This window comes from Alternaria novae-zelandiae (genome assembly GCF_023758075.1).
Source record: "Alternaria novae-zelandiae strain BMP 2774 chromosome Unknown scaffold_1, whole genome shotgun sequence".
NCBI classification, from domain to species: domain Eukaryota; kingdom Fungi; phylum Ascomycota; class Dothideomycetes; order Pleosporales; family Pleosporaceae; genus Alternaria; species Alternaria novae-zelandiae.
The window spans coordinates 928581-949917 of NW_026056961.1; the positions used below are offsets into that span (position 1 = coordinate 928581).

The 21337-nt window shown below is 53.8% G+C and overlaps 7 protein-coding genes across 7 annotated transcripts; 4 read left to right on the top strand and 3 right to left on the bottom strand.

Annotated features, from left to right (window-relative positions):
* Positions 1–160: 160 nt before the first annotated feature.
* Positions 161–1881, bottom strand: J4E88_000281 (uncharacterized protein; the record flags this gene model as incomplete). The annotated part of the gene is made up of 3 exons (XM_049393960.1): positions 161–367; positions 421–1642; positions 1694–1881. The coding sequence occupies 3 exons, from the start codon at positions 1879–1881 to the stop codon at positions 161–163; spliced, it is 1617 nt and encodes a 538-aa protein (XP_049259789.1).
* Positions 1882–6364: 4483 nt separating this feature from the next.
* J4E88_000282 (uncharacterized protein) lies at positions 6365–8339 on the top strand (the record flags this gene model as incomplete). Its single annotated transcript, XM_049393961.1, has 4 exons — positions 6365–6427; positions 6479–6885; positions 7281–7699; positions 7771–8339. The coding sequence occupies 4 exons, from the start codon at positions 6365–6367 to the stop codon at positions 8337–8339; spliced, it is 1458 nt and encodes a 485-aa protein (XP_049259790.1).
* Positions 8340–8667: 328 nt separating this feature from the next.
* J4E88_000283 (uncharacterized protein) lies at positions 8668–9200 on the top strand (the record flags this gene model as incomplete). Its single annotated transcript, XM_049393962.1, has 2 exons — positions 8668–8868; positions 8928–9200. The coding sequence occupies 2 exons, from the start codon at positions 8668–8670 to the stop codon at positions 9198–9200; spliced, it is 474 nt and encodes a 157-aa protein (XP_049259791.1).
* Positions 9201–9365: 165 nt separating this feature from the next.
* Positions 9366–11629, bottom strand: J4E88_000284 (uncharacterized protein; the record flags this gene model as incomplete). Its single annotated transcript, XM_049393963.1, has 4 exons — positions 9366–10844; positions 10892–11031; positions 11084–11382; positions 11433–11629. 4 exons carry the CDS (start codon positions 11627–11629, stop codon positions 9366–9368), a joined length of 2115 nt encoding a protein of 704 aa, XP_049259792.1.
* Positions 11630–13204: 1575 nt separating this feature from the next.
* J4E88_000285 (uncharacterized protein) lies at positions 13205–15109 on the bottom strand (the record flags this gene model as incomplete). Its single annotated transcript, XM_049393964.1, has 1 exon — positions 13205–15109. One exon carries the CDS (start codon positions 15107–15109, stop codon positions 13205–13207), a length of 1905 nt encoding a protein of 634 aa, XP_049259793.1.
* Positions 15110–16524: 1415 nt separating this feature from the next.
* Positions 16525–18505, top strand: VAC8 (Vacuolar protein 8; the record flags this gene model as incomplete). The annotated part of the gene is made up of 7 exons (XM_049393965.1): positions 16525–16567; positions 16619–16704; positions 16755–16875; positions 16928–17041; positions 17088–17333; positions 17382–18131; positions 18177–18505. The coding sequence occupies 7 exons, from the start codon at positions 16525–16527 to the stop codon at positions 18503–18505; spliced, it is 1689 nt and encodes a 562-aa protein (XP_049259794.1).
* Positions 18506–19074: 569 nt separating this feature from the next.
* On the top strand, positions 19075–21128 carry J4E88_000287 (uncharacterized protein; the record flags this gene model as incomplete). Its single annotated transcript, XM_049393966.1, has 3 exons — positions 19075–19340; positions 19395–19774; positions 19822–21128. 3 exons carry the CDS (start codon positions 19075–19077, stop codon positions 21126–21128), a joined length of 1953 nt encoding a protein of 650 aa, XP_049259795.1.
* Positions 21129–21337: the final 209 nt, after the last annotated feature.

Here is a 21337-nt window from a genome sequence, read left to right on the forward strand (position 1 = left end):
GTACAAATCACAGAGCGGGATATAATATGAGAAGAGGACGCATATCGATTACTAGTACTAGCGAAGGACATGCATACTTGGTATATAGCAAAATCATCCAACCACCATCATCCCACATCAATCAAAGCAGCAATTATATACACACGAGAGATCAAATCATCTACTGGGATGATCGGACCTGCTCAATGCGGACGTTGTCATCCTTCTCGTAGCCGGAAGTCATGACGTTCTTCTCAACGTGCTCAATGTCGATGTGAGCAACCTCAGCCTCATCACCATCGAAGATCTTGGCGACCTCCTCAAGAGTGGGACCACGGGTCTCGACGTAGAAGACAGTGACGAAGATGAGCTCGAGGAAGATCCAGCACTAGTTTTAGTTAGTAAATAGTTCATCCTAGAGATTGTAGTTGCAAGACTTACGGCGTAGATAGTGTAGAACTTCCAGGTAGGGTGAAGGTTGTCGAATCCGAGAGGGTTGACGTATTGGTTGATGGTCAGGGCAATCTGAATGAACAAGTTCATGATCATGAGACCCTTGGCACGAATCTTGAAGGGCAGAATCTCGACAGTGTAGGCGACAAGCAGACCAGACCAAGCCAGCGCGTAAGCGACGGAGAAGATCCAGATCATAGCAATGACGGCCTGACCAGCAGCCTTGCTCTTGGTAGCCTCCTGTTGAGACGAAGCGATAGTCCAGACGATGAAGGTGACGCACATGGCTGCGGTGGCAGAGATGAAGAGTGGGCGACGACCAACGCGATCAACGAGGAGAGCGCATGAGACGGAGACGATGAGAGAGAGAATGGTAAGACCACCGTTGATACCGAGCTGGGTGTCAGCGTCTGTGATACCAATGGATTTGTAGACATCGGTGGCGTAGTAGGAGACAAGACCGTTGCCAGACCATTGGGAGAAGAGACCGAGAGATGCGAGGAGCATGAGCCTGTACCTGTTGCCCTTGGTCTTGAAGAAATCGAAGTAGGAGGAGGTCTTCTGGTACTGGAACTCGAGGCGGAGAGTCTCCTTGATCTCAGCAAATTCGAATTGGACGGTAGCGTTGTTGGCATCGCCGTTGGCGTGGTACTTGGCAAGAATGGCAAGAGCCTCCTCGTTCCTCTCCTTGGCGATCAACCAACGTGGGGACTCAGGGATGAACCAGATAGCGGCCAACTGAATGACGGAAGGAGCAGCTTGGGTAAGAGCGGGTACACGCCAGCACCAGTCGCTCTCAATGCGCTTGGTACCGAAAGTCAACCATGTGCAGATGATGGCACCAACGTTCCACAAGCAGTTGTAGACGGCGGTGACACGAGCACGATGCTGAGGGTGGCAGAGTTCGGTAAGGAGCAGGGGAGACGAGAGTTGAGCAAGCGAGTTTCCGAAACCCATGAGGAAACGTCCACCCATGAAGTAGTCGAGGTTCTTAGCGGCGGCCTGGATGGAAGCTGCGATAATCATGATAACACATCCGAAGGTAATGCAGGCGCGACGTCCAAAGCGATCGGCAACGAAGGGAGCGACGGGAAGCGAGGCAATCGAACCGATGGAGTAAAGAGCAGTCAAGAGACCGAGAGTGTCTCCCTTTGGGTCGCCGAAGAACTCCGTCCACTTAGGCAGAATACGAAGGTTGTTCAACATGGAACTGGAGTGGGTTAGCTTTGGTCAATTGGATAACAGTAATGGGAAGACTTACCCATCGTAACCTGTGGTCGCAGAAGCGATACAGATGAAGAAGGCGTAGAAGTAGAGCTTGCGGAGACCGGCGTCGGACCTCCAGTTGACTTTCTTGAGGTGAGGAGCTTCAGCCTGAGCAGCTTCGACGTCGGATCTGCTCTTCGCAACGGCACCCATCTTGGGCGTGAACTTCTGGTAGAGACCCATGGCGTCCGACTCTTAGTCCGTAGACTGCTTGTTGAATCGAAATAACGAGGGAATGAGTGAAGGTTGGTTTTGAAACACACAACCTTACACTGTCCTGGGCAGCAGGGTATATAAGCTGTTGACTTGTCGGGTTGGGCTGATTGCAGCTGAGCCTGGATAGATTGAACATGTTGGTGCTTCATATATATGCCTCCCAGCCTGCACGATACTATCCTCGCAGAGGACCTTGGCTCCAGAACAACGGTCTAGCGGACCGGTTAAATTCGACTGGAGAAATGTGTGGCACTCTGCGCGGATGAACCGCCGTATGGGGTAGAGTGGGCGGCAAATTGCCCAAAACGGTGGGGTCAAGGGTAGCTTGCCCAGACCCCAAGCTTCGTCTTGCCCATGAACGGATCATCTTGTTACCAGTGTCAAGTCGGCCTCGGCGCGCGGGACGGTCAGCCGTCAAGAACAACAAGAAGCCTAAGCAATGAGGCTCATTTGTCTTGTGATGGAATTGTTGGACCTGGCCTGATGGATGCATGCCTACAGTGCGACAAGGCCCGCCAGCCCGGTATGCCCTCGTGAAGCTCACCTGGGCAAGGACAAGCCTCCAGCCGCGACCTTGTTCCGGCTCGGCCATACAGGCTTGACACTTCCGCCAACCTTCTCGAAGGTCGTGATCAGCTGCGAGAGTGTCGCATGCTACGGTTGAATAGATTAACCAGCCACTAACCCCTTACTCTAAGCTCACGACTCCAGCGACCGAGAACGTGGGTCTGACAAGCGCATTTTCAGGGTCTCCCCATAATGATTGGGGCCAGCCTGGGGAAAACAGTAGAGCACGCGGAGCCGAGGTGATGAGGCGTGGTTGGCGGAAAGATGGAGCCGGATTTCCCCAGCCTGCTAACTCGATGATGCCCCGAACACGTGATGGATGTGAGGCACGGGCTAGCGCCGAACGGCAGAACGCTCCTTCGTTCATGGCCAATCCAGCTCAATAATACACTCCGCGGAAACTCCACATCTGCAATGCGATATCCCGCTTTTCTTCTTGCACCGTCAGCGCCTCGAGCCGTTCCCCAGAGGTTTCCCCAGACAGCTTCCCCAGAGATCAACAACAGCTAACGCGCTCCGAGGAGACCTCACGCGATACATTGCAACTGCTTCACCGGGCTCATTTAACACATCCTACCATCGTCTTATTTGATAGCACATGCTGCAAGCAGCACCATCCCTGATTAGCGTCCTGTCAACGTGATTCGGCCACCGTATAAACGGGCGGTCTCGCTTACGCCTGGGCGATGTCTGGGCCAAGCCGCCAACGGGTGGCTGGCTCTTCTTTGAATGCCAATCTTCCAACACTCTTGATCAGCCGAAGACGCCATAAGGTAGATGAGATCTAAGTATCCCGCTGCCCAGCCTGCACCGGCTGAATCACAGCAATTATTGAATGCGTTTCCTGCAGCTTCCCACGGCCCTGAACGCCCTCGACTCCTTCGCGGGATGCTCTGGCCGCTGTGCCCTTCCTTTGGAACCCACAAGAAAGGGCTTGCATGCGCGGCTGATGCGGCAATTGCTTCTTCAATGCTTGTTAGCGATCCCGAACGGGCTTTCAGCAGACTTGGCTACTCTTGCATGCCGTGCCCGCCCGCACCTAAGCAATCTTTGCCTGCGTTGGCATTCTGTCTTATCGAAAAGTCAAGTCTGACTGCATCAAAAGCAGCCATGTCCGATGCATCACCCAGCATGGTGGGTATGTGTACATTGAGGGCGCCTAAAGGTCGCGCAATCACATCGCTTTGTTCTGTGGGTTAACTAGCATCACGAGATGGGCAGGGTACTCTGTCGGATCACCCCAGACAATGTGCACGGAGTCAGTCCAAGTATCCACAACGCCCACCAACACCGAATCCTTTGAACCTCGCTTCCAGCCAGATGAGCCACCAAAGCTGGGAATAGTCTACAGTAATCATGACTATGTGGTGTACCGATGCTGGTTTAGTGTACTCCGACTCCGATCATGCGCAGCCACTCAACGAGATCCCACGCTCGGACCGTCGTTGTTGTCGGGATCTCCAGCCGTTCTTTCCTCTACAGGGGCAGAAATCAATGAATGACCGTTCGAGGCGGCTGCGCGAGCACGAGATCTTTGAAGGTTCTAACCAAGGCTCCGTCCCGTTGGCCGCCGTCGAACACCACAAGCGCCGCGCCACGAAACGACACAATTATCCTCAGAGCCTTGCCACTGGGGTATTAGGCTAAAAGGCTTCTCATCACGACTCGGTGGCTGCTCTAGTCGAGCCACCTGGTAGAATATCTCAAAAAAGCCAGTTGGGACGGTCAGTGCCGATTCAAGGTGTAATAGTTCGTCGTATGTCGTAGTGATCGGACCCAGTCCTCCACTTCGTTGGTTCAGTGGTATGTGATCGCCGTCCATGGACGATTAGGTCCTCTGTCTTTCACTCATGTGTCTCTTCTAATTGACTTGAAAATAGACACACGAGGAGACTGCCCAAATCCTGGCAACGATGCAAGAATAGCCTGCACCAAACGGCGAACAGCCTCCGATGTTTCACCGTATCCTTCCACGACGCGTGATATTTGACGATATCGACACGACCTTTGTACAACGGTGTATGATATGTGCCGTCTGCAGATGTCCTGTGGCTTTGTTTTTTCGGCCAAGTAAGTATGCGCATCCTGCGACACATCGCAGTGGTCAGAGCATACAGTGTTTTGCGTATCAGCTGACGCCATGTCTTGTTGTGTGTGCGCAGTTTGTATACCCGCCGAGCGTTGAGCGCGAATACGCCGGGATGCTGAGCACAGCACACCCCCATATCTTGGATGCGCGCATCTCCATCAGATATGCCTCATGCTGACCGATAGCTCGTTATTGATCTTGACAAGGAGATGTGAGCTGCATTATTCCGAGTAGGACCGCGTTCATCTCATTTCTGAATGCTGTGTCGACACCTATACGCCGGTAATCGGACCGAGAAGTAATATCATGGCCATATTTCGCTGTGTCAATTGATCAGCCTTCTGGTCTTACGCACTCTTTCCGGCGAATGGGTATTGTATTTGTTAACCCTTGTTATAAATGACACAAAACTGCGAACAAGGACTACAGTCTCGCGGGCCCCGTCGAACCCGCGTCTTTGGGTCAGTCGCCACGTCCACGGACTACAGGTTATTCGCGCACGATAGAGCTCCTCAGCTCCCCAAGACAGACATCAGTGCATTCGGGAACTCAGCCTTTTGCAGGATGACAAGGCTTTCTCAAGTCGAAGCAATGAGGCAAGAAGCAATGCCGAGAACAATGCTGCAAGCCACGATGGATACCGAAGAGGAGCGTCCACAACCCAAACACTGTATTCATTGGGTGCACTTACTAACTGCGCAACTCACATCCATCGCCTCTCCAGCCCGGTTTCCCCAATGACGAGGACAAGGTTGTGTGCGTCAATTTGCAGACAGGACAACAATATGCTCACTAAGTTGCAACAACTAATCATGGATTTCTAGTTGACGATACATACCGGACGAACGAAGCGCTCAGATCTCGAAACGTACGCACACCACAGACATGGGCTACAACGAACGTGCAGACACGGGATTGCTGGGAGAGCTGTACCCCACCACAATTGGGTCTTCGTCGTATCGTGCCCGTCAGGCTGAGTGGTGTGGACAGTCATCACTATGGTAGTTATTGATGAGCTGGGACCATTGGAAGCGATGAAACCCCTCGTTGAACGGTAGGCCTTGTGCGTATGGGCTCCAATCGAAGAGGCTACCGTGTTGCGCGGAATAGCCATGGAGCAACGAGTACAGGTATCATTGAAGGTGAGACAGAATCTGGACCTAGTGCCGGGCTTGTGCTGTGTCGATGTGTACGGAATAGGAGACTTTCCATGGTTGACAGAGTAGGGCAGGCCATGTATGCGGCGTCTACCTACCCAAGAACGAGGACTTCCCTACGCACCACACATCTTGCTAGCAATTTGGGACATTGCTAAACAGTATGTTGATAGGTGTGTATGGCGTCGGTCGGCGGTTTGGCTGTCGAAGACGTGGAGATATTCTTTCATCGTCTTGGTCAGCTAAAGTGGGTCCATTCGCGTTCCGTGGAGGAGCCGCCGCAGTTCGTCATGACTTTCCCCGTGCACCCGCCGCCGTCCATGGATCCTTCGCATTGCCCAGCTGCGCCCAGGACGTTACGACCACGATCAGCAAAATGTGGAGCAATAGCGGTTTGATACGAGGAAAGAAGTCTTGGGGCCGCGCCTGAATTCTTGGGTGTGCCACCGAAGGCGCGCAGTTGACGTCCAACACCATCCAACTTAGCAACAACACACTTCGGTCCCTATCTACTACACGTTCGCTTTTCGCACACACCTTCGCTACCAGTAGACATTGCATCATCTATCGGATCATGTTTGCGAAAACAGGCCTTCTTCTACTGACTGCAGTGGCGGGAGTGGTGAGAGGCGACTTCATGGTCTACACAGAACCGCCAATTCCCACGTCCGCCATTCCAACCTTCGCCAATCCATCCGATGTACGTTGAGCGCGAACCTGGGAGTCTACCGCCGTACTGACAATTACGCAGGCCCAGGAATGGACCACCTCCGTCTTCCTCAACGCGCAAATAGCGTACGGTCGCTTCACGGAATCCCTCGGCGAGCCCTACCAGTCCTCTCTCACGTCCGCGCGCTCCGAAATCGACGCCTTCGTTCGCACCGCCTCGAATTACAGCATTCCGGCTGAAGTCACCATGGCCGATGAGACCCCCACATACTTCTCCAAGCCAGATTGGTATACAGCCCTGCCGAGTGCGGCGAGGTCGTTCAAGGAACAACAGGTCAGCGATCAGTTCAGCATCGTGAGGAACGTTATTGCGGCGAGGGCTACCTCTACGACGGGTTCCGAGGGAGCCGCGATGCCGACTGCACTTGCTGGACAGTGGCTGGGGGCTGAGTTCGGCGTCATGGCTGCGGCGGCTGCGGCTGCCTTCTTGTGAGGAATACAAGAATTGGACTATGGGTAGATCGCATTTACACGAATAGACTTCTAGACTGCAATTGTACCCAGGAGGTACGCGTCAAGACTATGGATCATGCTATACAATGGATATATGGCGCGAAGAATGCCAATGAACGCACCTGTGCTCCCAAGGTGCTGTCAATCTGGGGTCCACCTACCATGTAATGCATTGATCAGCGTAAGCAAACCAGAGATGTGACATGCTAGCACATCAAGCCAAGTTGATGTACGCCCATCAAATCCTCCGCGAAAAGCACACCAATCACGCACGTCGCTATACGCAGATGACCCACTCCTGACTATGCACTCTTGGCGACAATGGCATGCAGAAGATCCAAGGAGACGTGAAGCAGCCAGACTTACTCTAGCAACAAAGAGTCCAACCGTCTTTCCACAATGTCGACTTCCGAGCCAACCCATACACCACGATTCCGTCCCTTCTCAGTCCACGTCCACCCCATTCCTCCGACCGAACCAAAGACATGTGCATACGAGCGCCGCCATTCCAACTCTGCCAAGTGCAAGAACGCCTTGGTCTTCATTGGTGGGCTGGGCACTGGTCCGCATACAACCCCCTACCTAGGACCTTTGAATGACGCCTTGGAACGTGCGAGTTTGAAAGATGGAAACGGCGTGCGCTATAGTATTTGGGAACTGAGAATGCGGAGCAGTTATACAGGGTTCGGATATGGAAGCTTGAAGGAGGATGCTGAAGACTTGAAGGAGTTGGTGCAGTATCTGAAAGAGATTGGGAAGGAAAAAGTTGTGTTGATTGGAAGTTCAACTGGTAAGTCGATGCTATCCTACCAACGCCATATGCTCTTCTTCGGGTTTCGCTAGTTACTGACGAATAAGAAGGATGTCAGGCCATCATGACATACGCAACTACCCTGCCAGCGCCTCCCCTGGTTGACGGCTACATCATGCAAGCTCCAACTTCAGATCGTGAAACAGCTGGACTGCTCATGCCACAGGATCTTCTCTCCGCTAGTCTCAAGCACGCCGAAGACCTCATTGCGAAAGGAGAAGAAAAGACTATCATGTCTAGCTCCTTCATCCCACCCATTATCACATCTCCGGTAACAGCATACCGCTGGCACTCTCTAGTCTCTGTGGGAGGCGACGACGACTTCTTCTCTTCCGATCTACCAGTTTCGACCCTCCAGTCCACATTCGGTAAACTGGACAAGCCGACGTTGATTCTGATATCAGAGAAAGACGAGATGGTCCCCCCGACCGTGGACAAGGAAGCCCTGCTCAAGAGGTGGATTGGCACGATTCCAGATGGGCTGGCGAGTAAGCAGTGTCAGATTATTCTGTTCGATGCTGACCATGAGCTCTCTGGTGATGAAGCAATGCGGCACTTCATCGAGACGGTTGTCAAATTTCTCGAGGGAATTGATGCGGTATCAGTTGGACAATCATGAAGATAGTCACATTGATAAATGTTATCTCGAGATCTCTCTTCGCTAAAGCACAACACCACTCATTTCACCCTTGCTCCTCGTCATGGTCAAAATGACGTCAGTGGCCCATCTGCACTCCACCCACTCATCGCACCTTCCCGTCGCGCATGTGCATGCGCAATGTAGCGACCCCGCTATGTCATGCATACCGTTTTCCAGGTTTCTGGTTCAATCAATACACTATTTAATCGCTAATGTATTGTCTATGTTCTTTCTTTTGACGATACCCAGGGCGAATACCTACGGCGCCACGAACTAGCTACTTCCGACGGCAACGCCACCGCCCAAGATGGGTATACCGTACTCCCGCCAAATCAACGCCGCGTTCGAACAAGTCACGCCCCTCGTAGCGGCGGGTTTCAAAGTTCTCCGTACAACGCGCGATATCTCGATCTTGCTTACCGTCATCCAAGTTCTTACCGTCATCCTCCTGGGATTTATCCTCGTTGCGCTCCTCTTACTGCTATACTGCGTGAATCCGGATCTGGAGGTTCGTCTTTCCTTCCAAGAATATCGGAGCCGATGAATTTAGATGCTAACACTATGTAGGAAGAAAGAAAAACCATCGTCACCCCATGGCTCCGGTACTTCGCTAGTATAACACTATGGTCGATATTCAAGACCTTGTTTTCTACGTTGGTCGTGATGGGGCTTGTGGCGGCGGCGACATGGCACTTTTTCCTGGCGAAACAGTGGGTGGAGGATGTGGAGTACGACGCGAATGTCGACGCTGATAAGGCGTTGTCGGACTTGGAAGGAGAAGGCGAAGTTGAAGGTGGCGGCAATGGAGGAAAGAAGGGGAAAGGTAAAGGGAAGAAGTGAGAAGAACGTTGACTGAAAGTGGCAGTGGTATTGCTTAATTGAGAACCCCTTCGTTGATACGAAGACTACGCTGGACCTACGTGACTACCGTAAACATTAGATGTACGACAATGAACACAACACTCGCCGGTATGTCTCCAAGAGCCACACCTACGCAACACAACCCTACAAAACCCTCTCCCTCGCACTAAACCCCTCACTATCAAGCAACAACAGCGCAAACAACCCTCCCATAACCGGTCTAGCCTTGAAATCAATACCAGAAGGCTGCGTCCCATCATTCGTCTGATAGAGATCGGTAAAAGGATGAGAGTTAGGTGTCTCGTTCACCCACTTGGCCAAATCCCCAATAAACATATCTCTCGTTTCCTTACTCGCTACCGCAGCACAGAAGACCTCCCAGTCAGACTTTGTGTAGTATCGATTCCGAGTATCGAGGGGTACGCCGTACTTTTCCTTGATGGTGGGGTAGAAGGCAGATTGTATATCGTAGATTTCCTGGGGCACGAGGTTGAGCCCGAGGAGGCGATCGTTGTAGAGATTGTATAGCAGGCCGTGGGTGGTTTCGTTTCCGTAGTTGAGGATAGAGTGAGGCGGGTTGTCGGCCTTGTTGATGCCTAAGTCAATCCAGCGGGTGATGTAGTCGTGGGCGATGGCGGTGTAGTTGTCTGCGTCTGCTGTTTCGCCGATGATGCGCGCCATCTGAGACATGGCTTCGAGACCGATGATGCCTTTTAGTGCGAGATTAGTTTGGTTGGCGAGTGCGCCCGCGAAGTCGTCGGTGGATAGTTGATCGGCTGGGAGAAGACTTTCTTCTACAAGATATTCGGTCCATTGCTTGAGGATGGGGTAGTGTTGGGTGATGTAGTCCGTGTTTCCGGATAGCTGGACGTATGCGAGCATCATGAACATATGGTTCCCGCATTCTTCCAGCGGCATGGGTTCGTCCAGACCGTCTGGGTGGCCGGTAGCGTTGGGGTAGTGCGCTCCAAGATCATGGATAGCGAACTTGTTTGGATAATGGCCGCTCTCCTGGTTCTCGAAGTGCGGGTCAAGCAACAGCTTGACTAATTCTGGGTTGGTATAGTAAAAGATTGGGGTAGCAGGGTAGATGACGTCCACAGTCTGCATATTTCCGTTGGACGATATCTCCTTGAGAAAGAGATAATGCTTGTCCTGAGTGCCGACAAGCTGAGTGGCACCAAATGCCTGACGAGCAGCTAAGCTAGTCAGAACAGCGTAATCATCTCCTGCAGCTGCTTTGGAATCCTTGGAGATCTTGTTGTCGAGCTCCGTAGAGAGTCTGTTGGACTCCTGGTAGTCTTTATAGAAGAAAGAAAGGGCGGCAAGATCGTCCTGGAAGTAACTTCTCCAAAGCGATGGCACGTTTTTGAGGCCGTCGGCGCCCAGAAACTGTATAGCATCGTCTTGACATAGACCGATAGTGTACAGCTGGCTCTTCACGTCAGAACCGACGGAACCCATGTTTAGAGCGTATCCAAAGACGGGCCATTCAGCGTTGATTGGTCGGAAGTCCGAGTCTGCCGCGTTGTCGAGGCTTCCATCGTTGTCAAAAGCATCGCGAACTTCAGAGTCTGCGCCGGACCTGTGCGTAAGACCTTCGACTGCTTCTGTGGAATAATACTGCTAATGTTAGATCATGATTTCACGCCTTTTGGTGGACTACTTACCCAATTACCCCACTCTGCGCGGTCGTTGACCTCACTCAAAGACTGTTGGTTTTGTTTCCAGATTTTGTGATAGCCGATACCATCTGATGTAGTACCGTAACTCCATTCAGCTACAGCAGCGACATCACCAGACGTCCATTCTATCTGCATGTCAACTCAAGCGCACGTTTAAAGGGAGCTAGAGATGCTTACCAGCACTGATATCTGTGTAGACCTGCACGTCATGTTGGGAGCCGTCTAGAGACGAGACCTCGACGTTCATGTACGAGAAGATAAGAGATTGACGCTTGAAGTCATTTGGAGTCAGTGGTGACATGAATGTAACCTTGAGCTGAACGGTATCGCCTGCGGTAACGGTGAAGATGCTCTTGGTAGACGTGTACTCGTATGATGTCTGATTGGCGAAATCGGTGTAGCCGTCGGGTTTCCCCATCCAGACAAAGGTATTGCCATCGACTTTGACCAAGCCAGTCCATCCTAAAATCTGACCACTGCTTGGTGTCAATATGCATCCAACACATGGCGTCGAGAGGGATCTTACGTCCAGAATGATGGCCACTGGCCTGGCAGATAGCCTCCGTTTCCTCCATCACTACCGGCAGGGAACCACGTGCTCAGATATGGACTCTTGACGGCCAGTGGTAGGGAGGGCGGACGAGCTGGAGTGAAGGTCGAGCTAGATTGTGCAGTAGTAGTGAGAAAGAAGGTGCACAGCACACTAAAACTGGGAAGATGCATCTTCAAGGATGCGAAATATTGATACCGGGCATGCGCGCAAAATCGGAGTAAGATGGAAAACGAAGGTTATATAGACACGAGATCCCGAGTCGATCTTCCGTTGGTATTACCACGTGCTCCCTGCAGCTAGCAATGAAAGATGCAGGCACCGGTGCGTGAAAATGGCCATTTCGTTTGTCAAAGGGGCCGTGATGTTTGTTGACAGCTTCACCCGTTCTACGGTCAGCACTAGCTTGGATTTAACGTTCAAGTGACGATACAAATGTCAGGAAGAGTTACCGGCGAACCTAAACAGCATGGGCGAAGCGCCGAACCTTTTTGATATTACACCACATGATGAAACTTTAGTGTCACCTTACCTTGTAGGCAACAAGTCCATGAAGCTCACTGACAAGGCTTTTTATCGGTGGCCAAGACTCTTGGTTACTTTGGGATATGCGGTGGTTGACCGCATCCGCAGAGGTACGCCTGACGTGCATCATAAGGTTATGCCAGGCTAGCTAGCGTCAGTGAGTACAAGGCTGATCAGTCCTCGAGACATGATGTCGGACTCCTGGTAATCAGTCGGGGAAATCAGGCGACCTTTTTCATTGCATTCCACGAGCGTCAAAACGAGGCCTTGCCTGATGTGGTAGAGCATCCACCACGCGCAATTAGAGGCGCTAAACAACGGTTTGCTTCCAGGACGGCAGGAGTGGCGACGTGAGTTGGCGCTGGCAGATTCACGATCCTCGTGATGCGACTGCTGCGGTGTTGATGAGCGACGGAGCACCGGTGTCCAGTAGTAGAGAGTACGAGTGACGTTGAACCGCGGATTTGGAAGGAGTGGTACTTACAGTACACGAGCGCACTGCTAGCGTTGTAATCGTTTGGATAGGGAAGGAGCTAAAGCACTCGCAGCGCAAAATCATATGTGGGTGTGAGATACCCGAGCAGAGCCAGCCACGATAGCGCAACGCCGTCCGTGCTTGGAGCAAAATGTGTGGATGCGACGGAACGTGTGGGTGTCGTACTGCGGGGAAGGCGTGCGCGGATCCGGAAAGTGCCATCGACATGCTTGCAGGTTCTGTATCTGGGGTTACCACCGGTCCAACGCAGTAGCACGAAGACCACGACTGTAGGTCTTTTGGACAACGTTGCCACGTTGTGTGCGTTAGTTGTCAAGTACCATGTGAGCACAACGATCATGAGACAGACAAGGCTTGTGAGTAGTGACAATACATTGCAGAAAGCTCATCATAATATGAGGTCGTATAAGCCGCTGATAGTCGCCGCGGGCATGACAGATAATGGAGTCTGTGGTGAAAACCACGCTCATCTGGCAGCCAAGTAAAGTACAATGCATCATAAGACCATCCATCCTTTGACCCAACCATTGATAAGAAAACGCCGGGAAGACCAGGATCATGAGTGGAATAATAGTGCAGGGTATCCAAAAGCCAACGGAAGTGACTGAATCGCAGAATGCCGGGTGATAAGCGAACACCAAGTATGAGCAAGAAAAAACGCAATGCAAACCGGGTATCCAAGGCCTGTCCAACACCAAACGTAACTCGTACAAGGAAAATCATCAGCTCATGACTCTGCAACCCAAGAGCGAGCCACGTGCTCGAAGCGTTGCTCGCAGTCGCGCAACAATGCGCACTCCAGGATATCATGGACATTCCAGCGCTTTTCAACGTCAGCCTCAAGGCAGCCCCTGACTAATGCGAGGGCATCGTCGATGTTGCCTGCTTGGGCCGACTCTGCGTTACGTATGAGATCCGCGTCCCATTCGCAGTTTTTGATCTTCTCAATGGTCTTGATATCGAGGCCGTCATTGAAAGGTAGAGTCGCGGTGAGTAAAGCGAAAACAACTACACCAAACGCCCAGATGTCCGCCGCAGGTGAGAATACAGGTCCAGGTGTATTGAACAACTCGGGAGCCGCATACTGTAGGCTACCAGCGATAGAAGTACTAGTCTCTGCGGGGCCTATGTTCTGGTTGTCACCGATCGAGTGTGGCTCAGGACCATCGCGCTGGTCGCTGACAATGAAGTCTGCCATGCCGAAATCGCAAAGGAGAAGATCGCCGCCGTCTTTTTCAGCGTCGGTTACAGTCATGTCGAGAAGACAGTTCTCGAGCTTGATGTCGCGATGTACAACCTGGACGTCGTTGTGCAGGTAGCGCATGGCTGACGCCAGCTGATAGGCATAGCGCTTCACCAAGTGGGCTGGTAGTCCGCTCTTCTTCTGGCGGCGTGTGTCGCGGATCAGGTCGAAGAGAGTCCCGCCCTTGTTCAGCCTGGTGATGCAGAAAGTGGCATAGTCGGTGGTGTATACCCTGAGGAGGGGAAGAATATAGGGGTGCCGTAGGAAGCGCCAGATCTCCACCTCATGGTCGAACTGCGTCTGGATCTGTTCGTTCTCAATTTCAGACTTGTCCTGTTGCAGCCTGCGCACAATCTTGACAGCATCGATGACAGGTTTGCCGTTCTCCATGCTTGTAACCTCCTTCACCACGCTGAAGCCACCATAGCCAATCTGTTTTCCAATAATGTACTCGCTGTCATAGCCAATGCCTTGGCCTTCGTCGTCTGGCTCGGGCGCCTTGATTGGGGCCTCGGACGCCTTGTAACGCGCCAGGAAAGAGGCAGCCGGCGACATGGACGACAGAGAACGGCCGGAACGGGCAGACGATCGACGGCTAGTCCTCTTCAGACTGCCATCTTCGCCAATCTCCGATCTCCAGCTCTTGGTCCGAGGTGGGCCGCCGCGGCGCGGAGAGGGCGAGAAGAGGGGAAACTCCATGGGGGAGGTGGCAGGCATTGGCGAGAGCATGTACTCGGACGGCGCCTCGAGGGGCGTTTGCGCCTCGTCTAGCGGCGGCGAAGCGGTAGCATCAGACGTCAAGGATGCGACTTGGTCGCGGTACTCGGAGTCGTTGGCCAGGTCGTCTACGGTGGACTGGGCGAGTGGGTATCGGGACTCTCCAACGCGGTACTGCATGTTGCGGCGCATGGTGTAGGGCATCTCCATGTAGTCTTGCTGCGAACCATCCGAATAGCTTCCATTCTCGGGTGTGCGTGAATGCGACTGCCGTGAAGACTTGGGCACGGGCACGCCCAGGCCGACGCCCTCTCCCGTGTCGAGCCGGACTTCATTGTTGAAGCTGATGCTCGTCTTTCGCTGCCTGAATTTGGCTACAAAATCCTCGTCACTTCCGCTGCTGCCTACAGCCAGGGAGCCCTCATCGTCGGACTCGGCGCGCAAGTCGGCGCCATGGTGGTCACGCGTAGGGAAAGAGGCGCGCGAGATGTTCTGCGGTTCTGCAGCAGCGAATTCGGCGGTTAGCTGGGACTGGCCATGGTGGTTGTGCGGGGACTGTTTACGGGCTAGAGGCGCGAAAGATGCAAAGGTGGAAGCGACGGGTTTGTGGGGTGTCGAGGTGTCGAGTTTGAGCTTCTGGAAAGTGTGTGAGGGTTCTGAAATTGGGGCCATTAAACCGGTTCACAGTGAGAGCAAACCTCTTTTTACACCGGCGAGCGGGTGTATTATGTGTGCGGCGATCGTGGGGTGAGTCGCGCGGCGAAGGGCGAAACCGGGAAGTAAAGTAATAAGATTATGTTCGGGCTTGGTGACAGCGGAGTGCTAGCGGAACGAGGAAATTGCACGCGCGCCGAGCCACGGTATGCCTGGGGAAATTGCTCGGGGTGGCAATTGATTGATGGATCTGGGGTGTAGTTGATTGAGGAGAAGGGCAGAAGTGGGAAAGGAGGGCATAGTTCTTTGTCCAGAATATTGCTTCTGGTCCTCCGCTCGGAGCCTCCCCCACGCATGTTGTTAATAGGCGGCCGTCAGCGGAGGCGCGGGCGCAGAGGCACGTGAGCGGCCGTGAACCAGCCATGCAGTTATGCGCGCCTATGGGACGCGTTCGCAGGGTAATCTGCTGCTTTTGCGCATAGCGAGTGGGTGCTCGGTGAAGATTCTGGGCAGTCTAGCGTAGTAGGTGTGCTGGATGATCCATGGGATAGCAGATAGCCAAGCAGCCGTCGCCGCATCGCGACGGGTAGAGGGCGAGGAGAGCGGCTACCCCGCACAGAGGCTCTGCAGAGCGCTGCGCAGCACCATGGCTTCATTCATGAGGTTTGGCAGGCGGTGATAACAGTGACAGAGGACGTGGGGCGCGTCCGACAGATGGCCTGCATGGCGGGCCGCTAGACCGTACATGACGCCGGGCGTTGCAAAGGCGAATAGGGCAGCATGAGGGCCATAATTGTGACCTGGCCGGCGCATTGTTGGTTGTACACGTCAAACGGCCGAAACATGACGTTGCGGCCGCCGTGAAGCTCGACGCGGTTGGCTCGTCACGGCGGCCAGCAAGAGGCATTGCCCGGGGTCCCTGTCTGCATCGCTGGACCCTTCAAGCCGCGCCGACTTGACCGAGTTGACGATAGCGGAGGCAGGGAAGCTTGAAATGCACCTATACATCATCTTATAGGGTTGCTGGGATTGCTGCGATAGGGCCTTGGAAGAGCGCGAACGCCCGCGCAGCTGCTCGAGGGTCGCATCGCCGTCAGAATACACACTGCACGCACGCATCCACGCGGCTCTCTGCTGTCAAATCGAAGTCGTCTTCACGTGAAGCTGGCTAGCTCGACGCTTGTTGACTGACTGCATGCACGGGCGACGCTGCCGCCCGCCTAGCACACCTCCAAGTTCCATCTGCCAAGCTCGATTCAACACCCTGGGGCGGGTGACAACATCACCAAGCTCATCAACCCATCGCACCGGCCCAACCTGTCTCCCGTCGCCAGCTGCACGCATTCTTCACTGCGCCACCGCATTGTTGGCTGAACCTGCAGACCCGACACCAGCTTCACTCGGCCGGACTGCGACCGTCTGCGCCTCCAGCCATGGGCGTCTCCGACCTCTGCTACCGATTCTTCTGCTGCGGCGGTCAGTCGACCCAAATCTTCGCCGTGGGAGCTTGCTGACAAAACCTGACAGGCCGCTCAAGAGACAGCATATATGACCCAGTGCTGGCCGACAGCGAGCGGGAAGCTGTTGCCGACCTGCTGGGCTTCCTCGAGAACGTACGCTGCCCACCGCCTCTGCTGCAGCTGCTCCATGCTAACTTGCGCAGCGAGCCGAGACCGACTTCTTTTCTGGCGAACCCCTCCGCGCGCTGAGTACGCTGGTATACTCGGACAACATCGATCTCCAGCGGTCCGCAAGCTTGACATTTGCCGAGATAACAGAGCGAGGTACATGACCCGGCACCACACCTACATGCAGCATCTAACACCATCCGTCTAGATGTCAGAGAGGTCGACCGAGACACCCTGGAGCCTATTCTGTTCCTGCTCCAGAACCCCGACATCGAAGTGCAGCGTGCAGCGAGTGCCGCCCTGGGCAATCTGGCGGTAAACAGTACGTTCACACCATACATCCTCGACGCGATGACTAACCATCGCAGCCGAGAACAAGGTAGCCATTGTCGCACTGGGAGGTCTTGCGCCATTGATCAAGCAGATGAACTCGCCCAACGTCGAGGTGCAATGTAACGCCGTCGGGTGCATCACCAACTTGGCGACACACGAAGACAACAAAGCGAAGATCGCACGCTCCGGCGCACTGCAGCCTCTCACAAGACTAGCAAAGTCCAAAGACATGCGCGTGCAGAGGAATGCCACCGGCGCGCTGTTGAACATGACGCATTCAGGTAAGATGCTCGCAGTGTTTCATCATACTTGTGCTGACACAGTACCAGACGACAACCGACAACAGCTCGTCAACGCTGGCGCTATTCCCGTCCTCGTTCAGCTGCTATCCTCGTCCGATGTCGATGTCCAGTACTACTGCACCACAGCCCTCAGCAATATTGCTGTCGATGCAAGCAACCGCGCCAAGCTGGCACAGACCGAGGGCAGGCTGGTTGGCTCCTTGGTACACCTCATGGAGTCGTCCTCGCCCAAGGTGCAGTGCCAGGCTGCACTCGCTCTCCGTAACCTAGCATCGGACGAACGCTACCAGCTCGAAATTGTGCGCGCTCGTGGTCTACCCTCCCTCCTCCGCCTGTTGCAATCGTCCTACCTACCGCTTATTCTCTCCGCCGTCGCATGCATACGAAACATCTCCATCCACCCCGCTAACGAATCGCCTATCATCGAAGCTGGCTTCCTCAAGCCCCTCGTAGATCTGCTCGGCTCCACCGATAACGACGAGATTCAGTGCCACGCAATCTCCACCCTGCGCAACCTCGCAGCCAGCTCAGACAAGAACAAGCAATTGGTTTTGGAGGCGGGTGCTGTGCAGAAATGCAAGTCGCTCGTGCTCAACGTGCGACTCCCGGTGCAGTCTGAGATGACGGCAGCAATTGCCGTTCTTGCCCTTAGTGAGGAGCTCAAGCCTCATCTGCTCAACCTGGGCGTCTTCGATGTACTCATTCCACTTACCGAGTCGGAGAGCATCGAGGTTCAAGGCAACAGCGCGGCCGCTCTGGGAAACCTGTCTTCCAAGGGTAAGTCTAACTCGTCGCTGCTATAATTATCGCTAACAAGTACAGTCGGTGATTACTCGATATTCATCCAGAACTGGACGGAACCCGCAGGCGGAATCCACGGTTACCTCCGCCGCTTCTTGGCGAGCGGAGACCCAACCTTCCAGCACATCGCGATCTGGACACTGCTGCAGCTACTCGAATCGGAAGACCAACAGCTGATGGAGCACATTGGCAAATCGAACGAAATCATCGACATGGTGACCGAGATTGCTGAGCGCAACATCGAATCGGACGATGAGGACAACGAAGACGGCGAGGGCGAAGTCGTCACCCTCGCACGCAGATGTCTTGAGCTGCTTGGCAAGAGCCCCAAAACTCTCGTCGAAGGATAGAGAAGAGTTGGATCGCATCTTATACCCTGTTTATCGGTTGTTCATCGCGTTGGCACTCTTGCTCGTATCCGCCATATTCCGGTTCTCTGCTAATGCGTTCATGTTACACACTGCTTTTGGGCATCTTGGAGGCTGGCGTTCAGGGAGCACAATCATCCTCAGTATCTCTAGCGAGCATTGGCGGAGCGGGCTTTTTACATATATTGGCATGCACATAACTTACCACTACTCTTACCTGAGCATTCGACGCGGACAAATTTGTAATTGATAGAGTTGGATCGAGGCTTCGGTCGTCAGGAAATGAATTAGATGATGTTCCGAGACTCGTGGCCTTTGTTATGATATGCTTCCTTGACCATAACTATGTAACAAGGCCCATTGCACAATGAGAAGTGGAATGCATCCGCTTATGCACCGACAGATGTATGCCAGAGACTAGTCGAGGCCCCCCACCTAGACATGTGACGTCGCGTTGGAGCTAACGAGTTATCGATAGCCAAAATATTTGCGACTCTCAGCGTTGCGCGAGTCACCACGCACTACCCTCTAACAACACTCGTACAACAGCAATGCCGCCAAAACCAAGAGGACGGGGAGCTAGTCGCGCTCGCGGCAGCGCAAGAGGAGGAGCAGTAGCAGGGCGAGCCACGTCTGGCGCGAGCGAATCCACGGGTGCGACCCCGCAAAACACAGCTCCAGCAGACGCCTCGGAAGCTGCTGCTGAGCCTGTGGTCCCCAAGCAAGAAGACGGCGATGCGAAACCAGTCATTAGTGGTGATGGCGCGTCGGCAGTCATAGAGTCGCAAACCTCCGAGGCGCCTTCAGCGACTGCATCGTATGCTCTATTCCCCCATTTACTTTGACGGCAGTACTGATATACGTACATCAGGGCTGTCGCATCACCTCAACCTAGCGCAGAACCAACCACCCGCGCTCCAGTGCAAAGACTCGGCAGTCTCCAGGGCTCAGTGCCTCCTTCGCGATCTGCATCACCGTCGGTACGCGGCCGCGGCGGCACAACTCGAGGGAAGAGGGGCGTCAAAACCCCCGCCTTCACCGGGCGTAGGAGCAAGGAAGAGCGAGACGCTATCGCGAAAGAATTGGCAGCTCGCGACCGGGAAAGGACAAAGGAGCAGGTCGCTGCGGAAGCTAGAAAGCAGGCGGACGCTACAAGGGCAGCTAGACGAGAGGCCAGCAAGCTGAAAAACGCTAGAGGTGGATTCAGTGGTGTTGCCAGTGGACCATTCTCGTTAGGCAGCTCTAAGGAAGGCAAGTCACTCGCTCTGGCAATGGTTCTACGTACTGACCTTGACTAGATAGGAAGAACAACCCGAATCGCGGATACTCTGGTTTCGGATCCGGATCGGGCTCAAGAGCGGAGCGCGTCAAGAACGAGGATGGCAGCTATGGAGGATCCGGTTCCCGATCGGGTGGAGGTGGCGGTGGCGGAGGAGGAAGTGGAGGCGGTCCATCTATCAAGAGAGAAGACGGCGGTCTTGTGTCGTCTGATGAAGAAGACGAGGCTGATGTGCCGCGCAAGGACATCGACTTGATCGAAATCTCCTCCGACGAAGACGAAAGCAAGCCCAAAAGCGCACCCACCTTACGCGGAGCAAGAACAGCCTTACCCGTTCGCATTGGCAGGAAAGAACACCAGGAACGGACATTTGGCATCAACACAGAAGCAAGCTCAGAAACCGCGGCGAAGATATTGGAGCAGGCAGAAGCGAGTGGGCAGTCACTCAAAGATGCTGCATCCGAACAAACAAGCCGGAAACCCAAGAGCAAACCGAAGGACATGGAGATCACAGGTTCGCGGAAACAGTTCAAGGGCGTCTGGCATGATTCGGAAGACTCAGACGTCATTGTCAAGACTGAACCTACTAGTGAAGACGAGAACATGGTCGATGCTGAGCAGGTGGGTCAGCCTGACGCTCCAGCTCAGCCCGCAAAGAAACAGGAACCACAGTCACCAGATGCCGAACGAAAGCCTAAACTCAGAAAGAAACCTATAGCAGAGCCAATCCTCCAAACCGATGAGGATCGCGCTGAATGGGCACGCTTCCAGTCCAATCTACGTCATATCCGAGCCGAGTTAGGTCCAGAAGAAGTACCACAGGTCGACGGGTCCGGCGATGTACCTATGGCAGACGCCGCCAGCACGGAGAAGAAGCCTACGGTACGGGACAATAACGTCTACCTGTTTCAAATACCACCCCTTATGCCTGCGGTGGAGCCACCGTCCATCAAGAAAGAGACCTCCGACCCTCAGCCCGCTCAACCGCCCGTGCAGCCATCAGTCAAGCCGGATCCAAAGATCAAACTCGAAGAGGGCAGCTTCTCCGACCCCTCTGCTAGATCAAAGGAGGGCGTACGATTCGGGAGTGGGTTGGTAGGGAAGTTGCGTGTGCATGAATCCGGCCGCACGACACTGGACTGGGGCGGCACAAGCTACGAGCTTACACCTGGACAAAAGGCCAGTTTCCTCCAGGAAGTTGCTAGCCTTAGCATCCGACCTGAAAGCGAGAGGACGGCGCCGGAGGACGGGGGCGATGCAACAAGTCTTGGTAGAGTGAAGGGAAAGTTCGTGGTGGTGCCAAACTGGGGAGAAATGTTAGGGTAGGGTTTGATTTGACCCAGGCGTTCGTGACATGCATATCCTGGCGCTACAGGGATCAGTCAAAGTTTATGGATTGTACATATGTAACTGCATCTCCCAGGACCGATATTGAAGTCCGCCACCAATCAGCAACAACTGCTTGAGATGAAGACAACGATTTGTACAAGAACGGGCGTTTTGCGTGAAACAGTAACTCGCAGCATTTCGTGCCT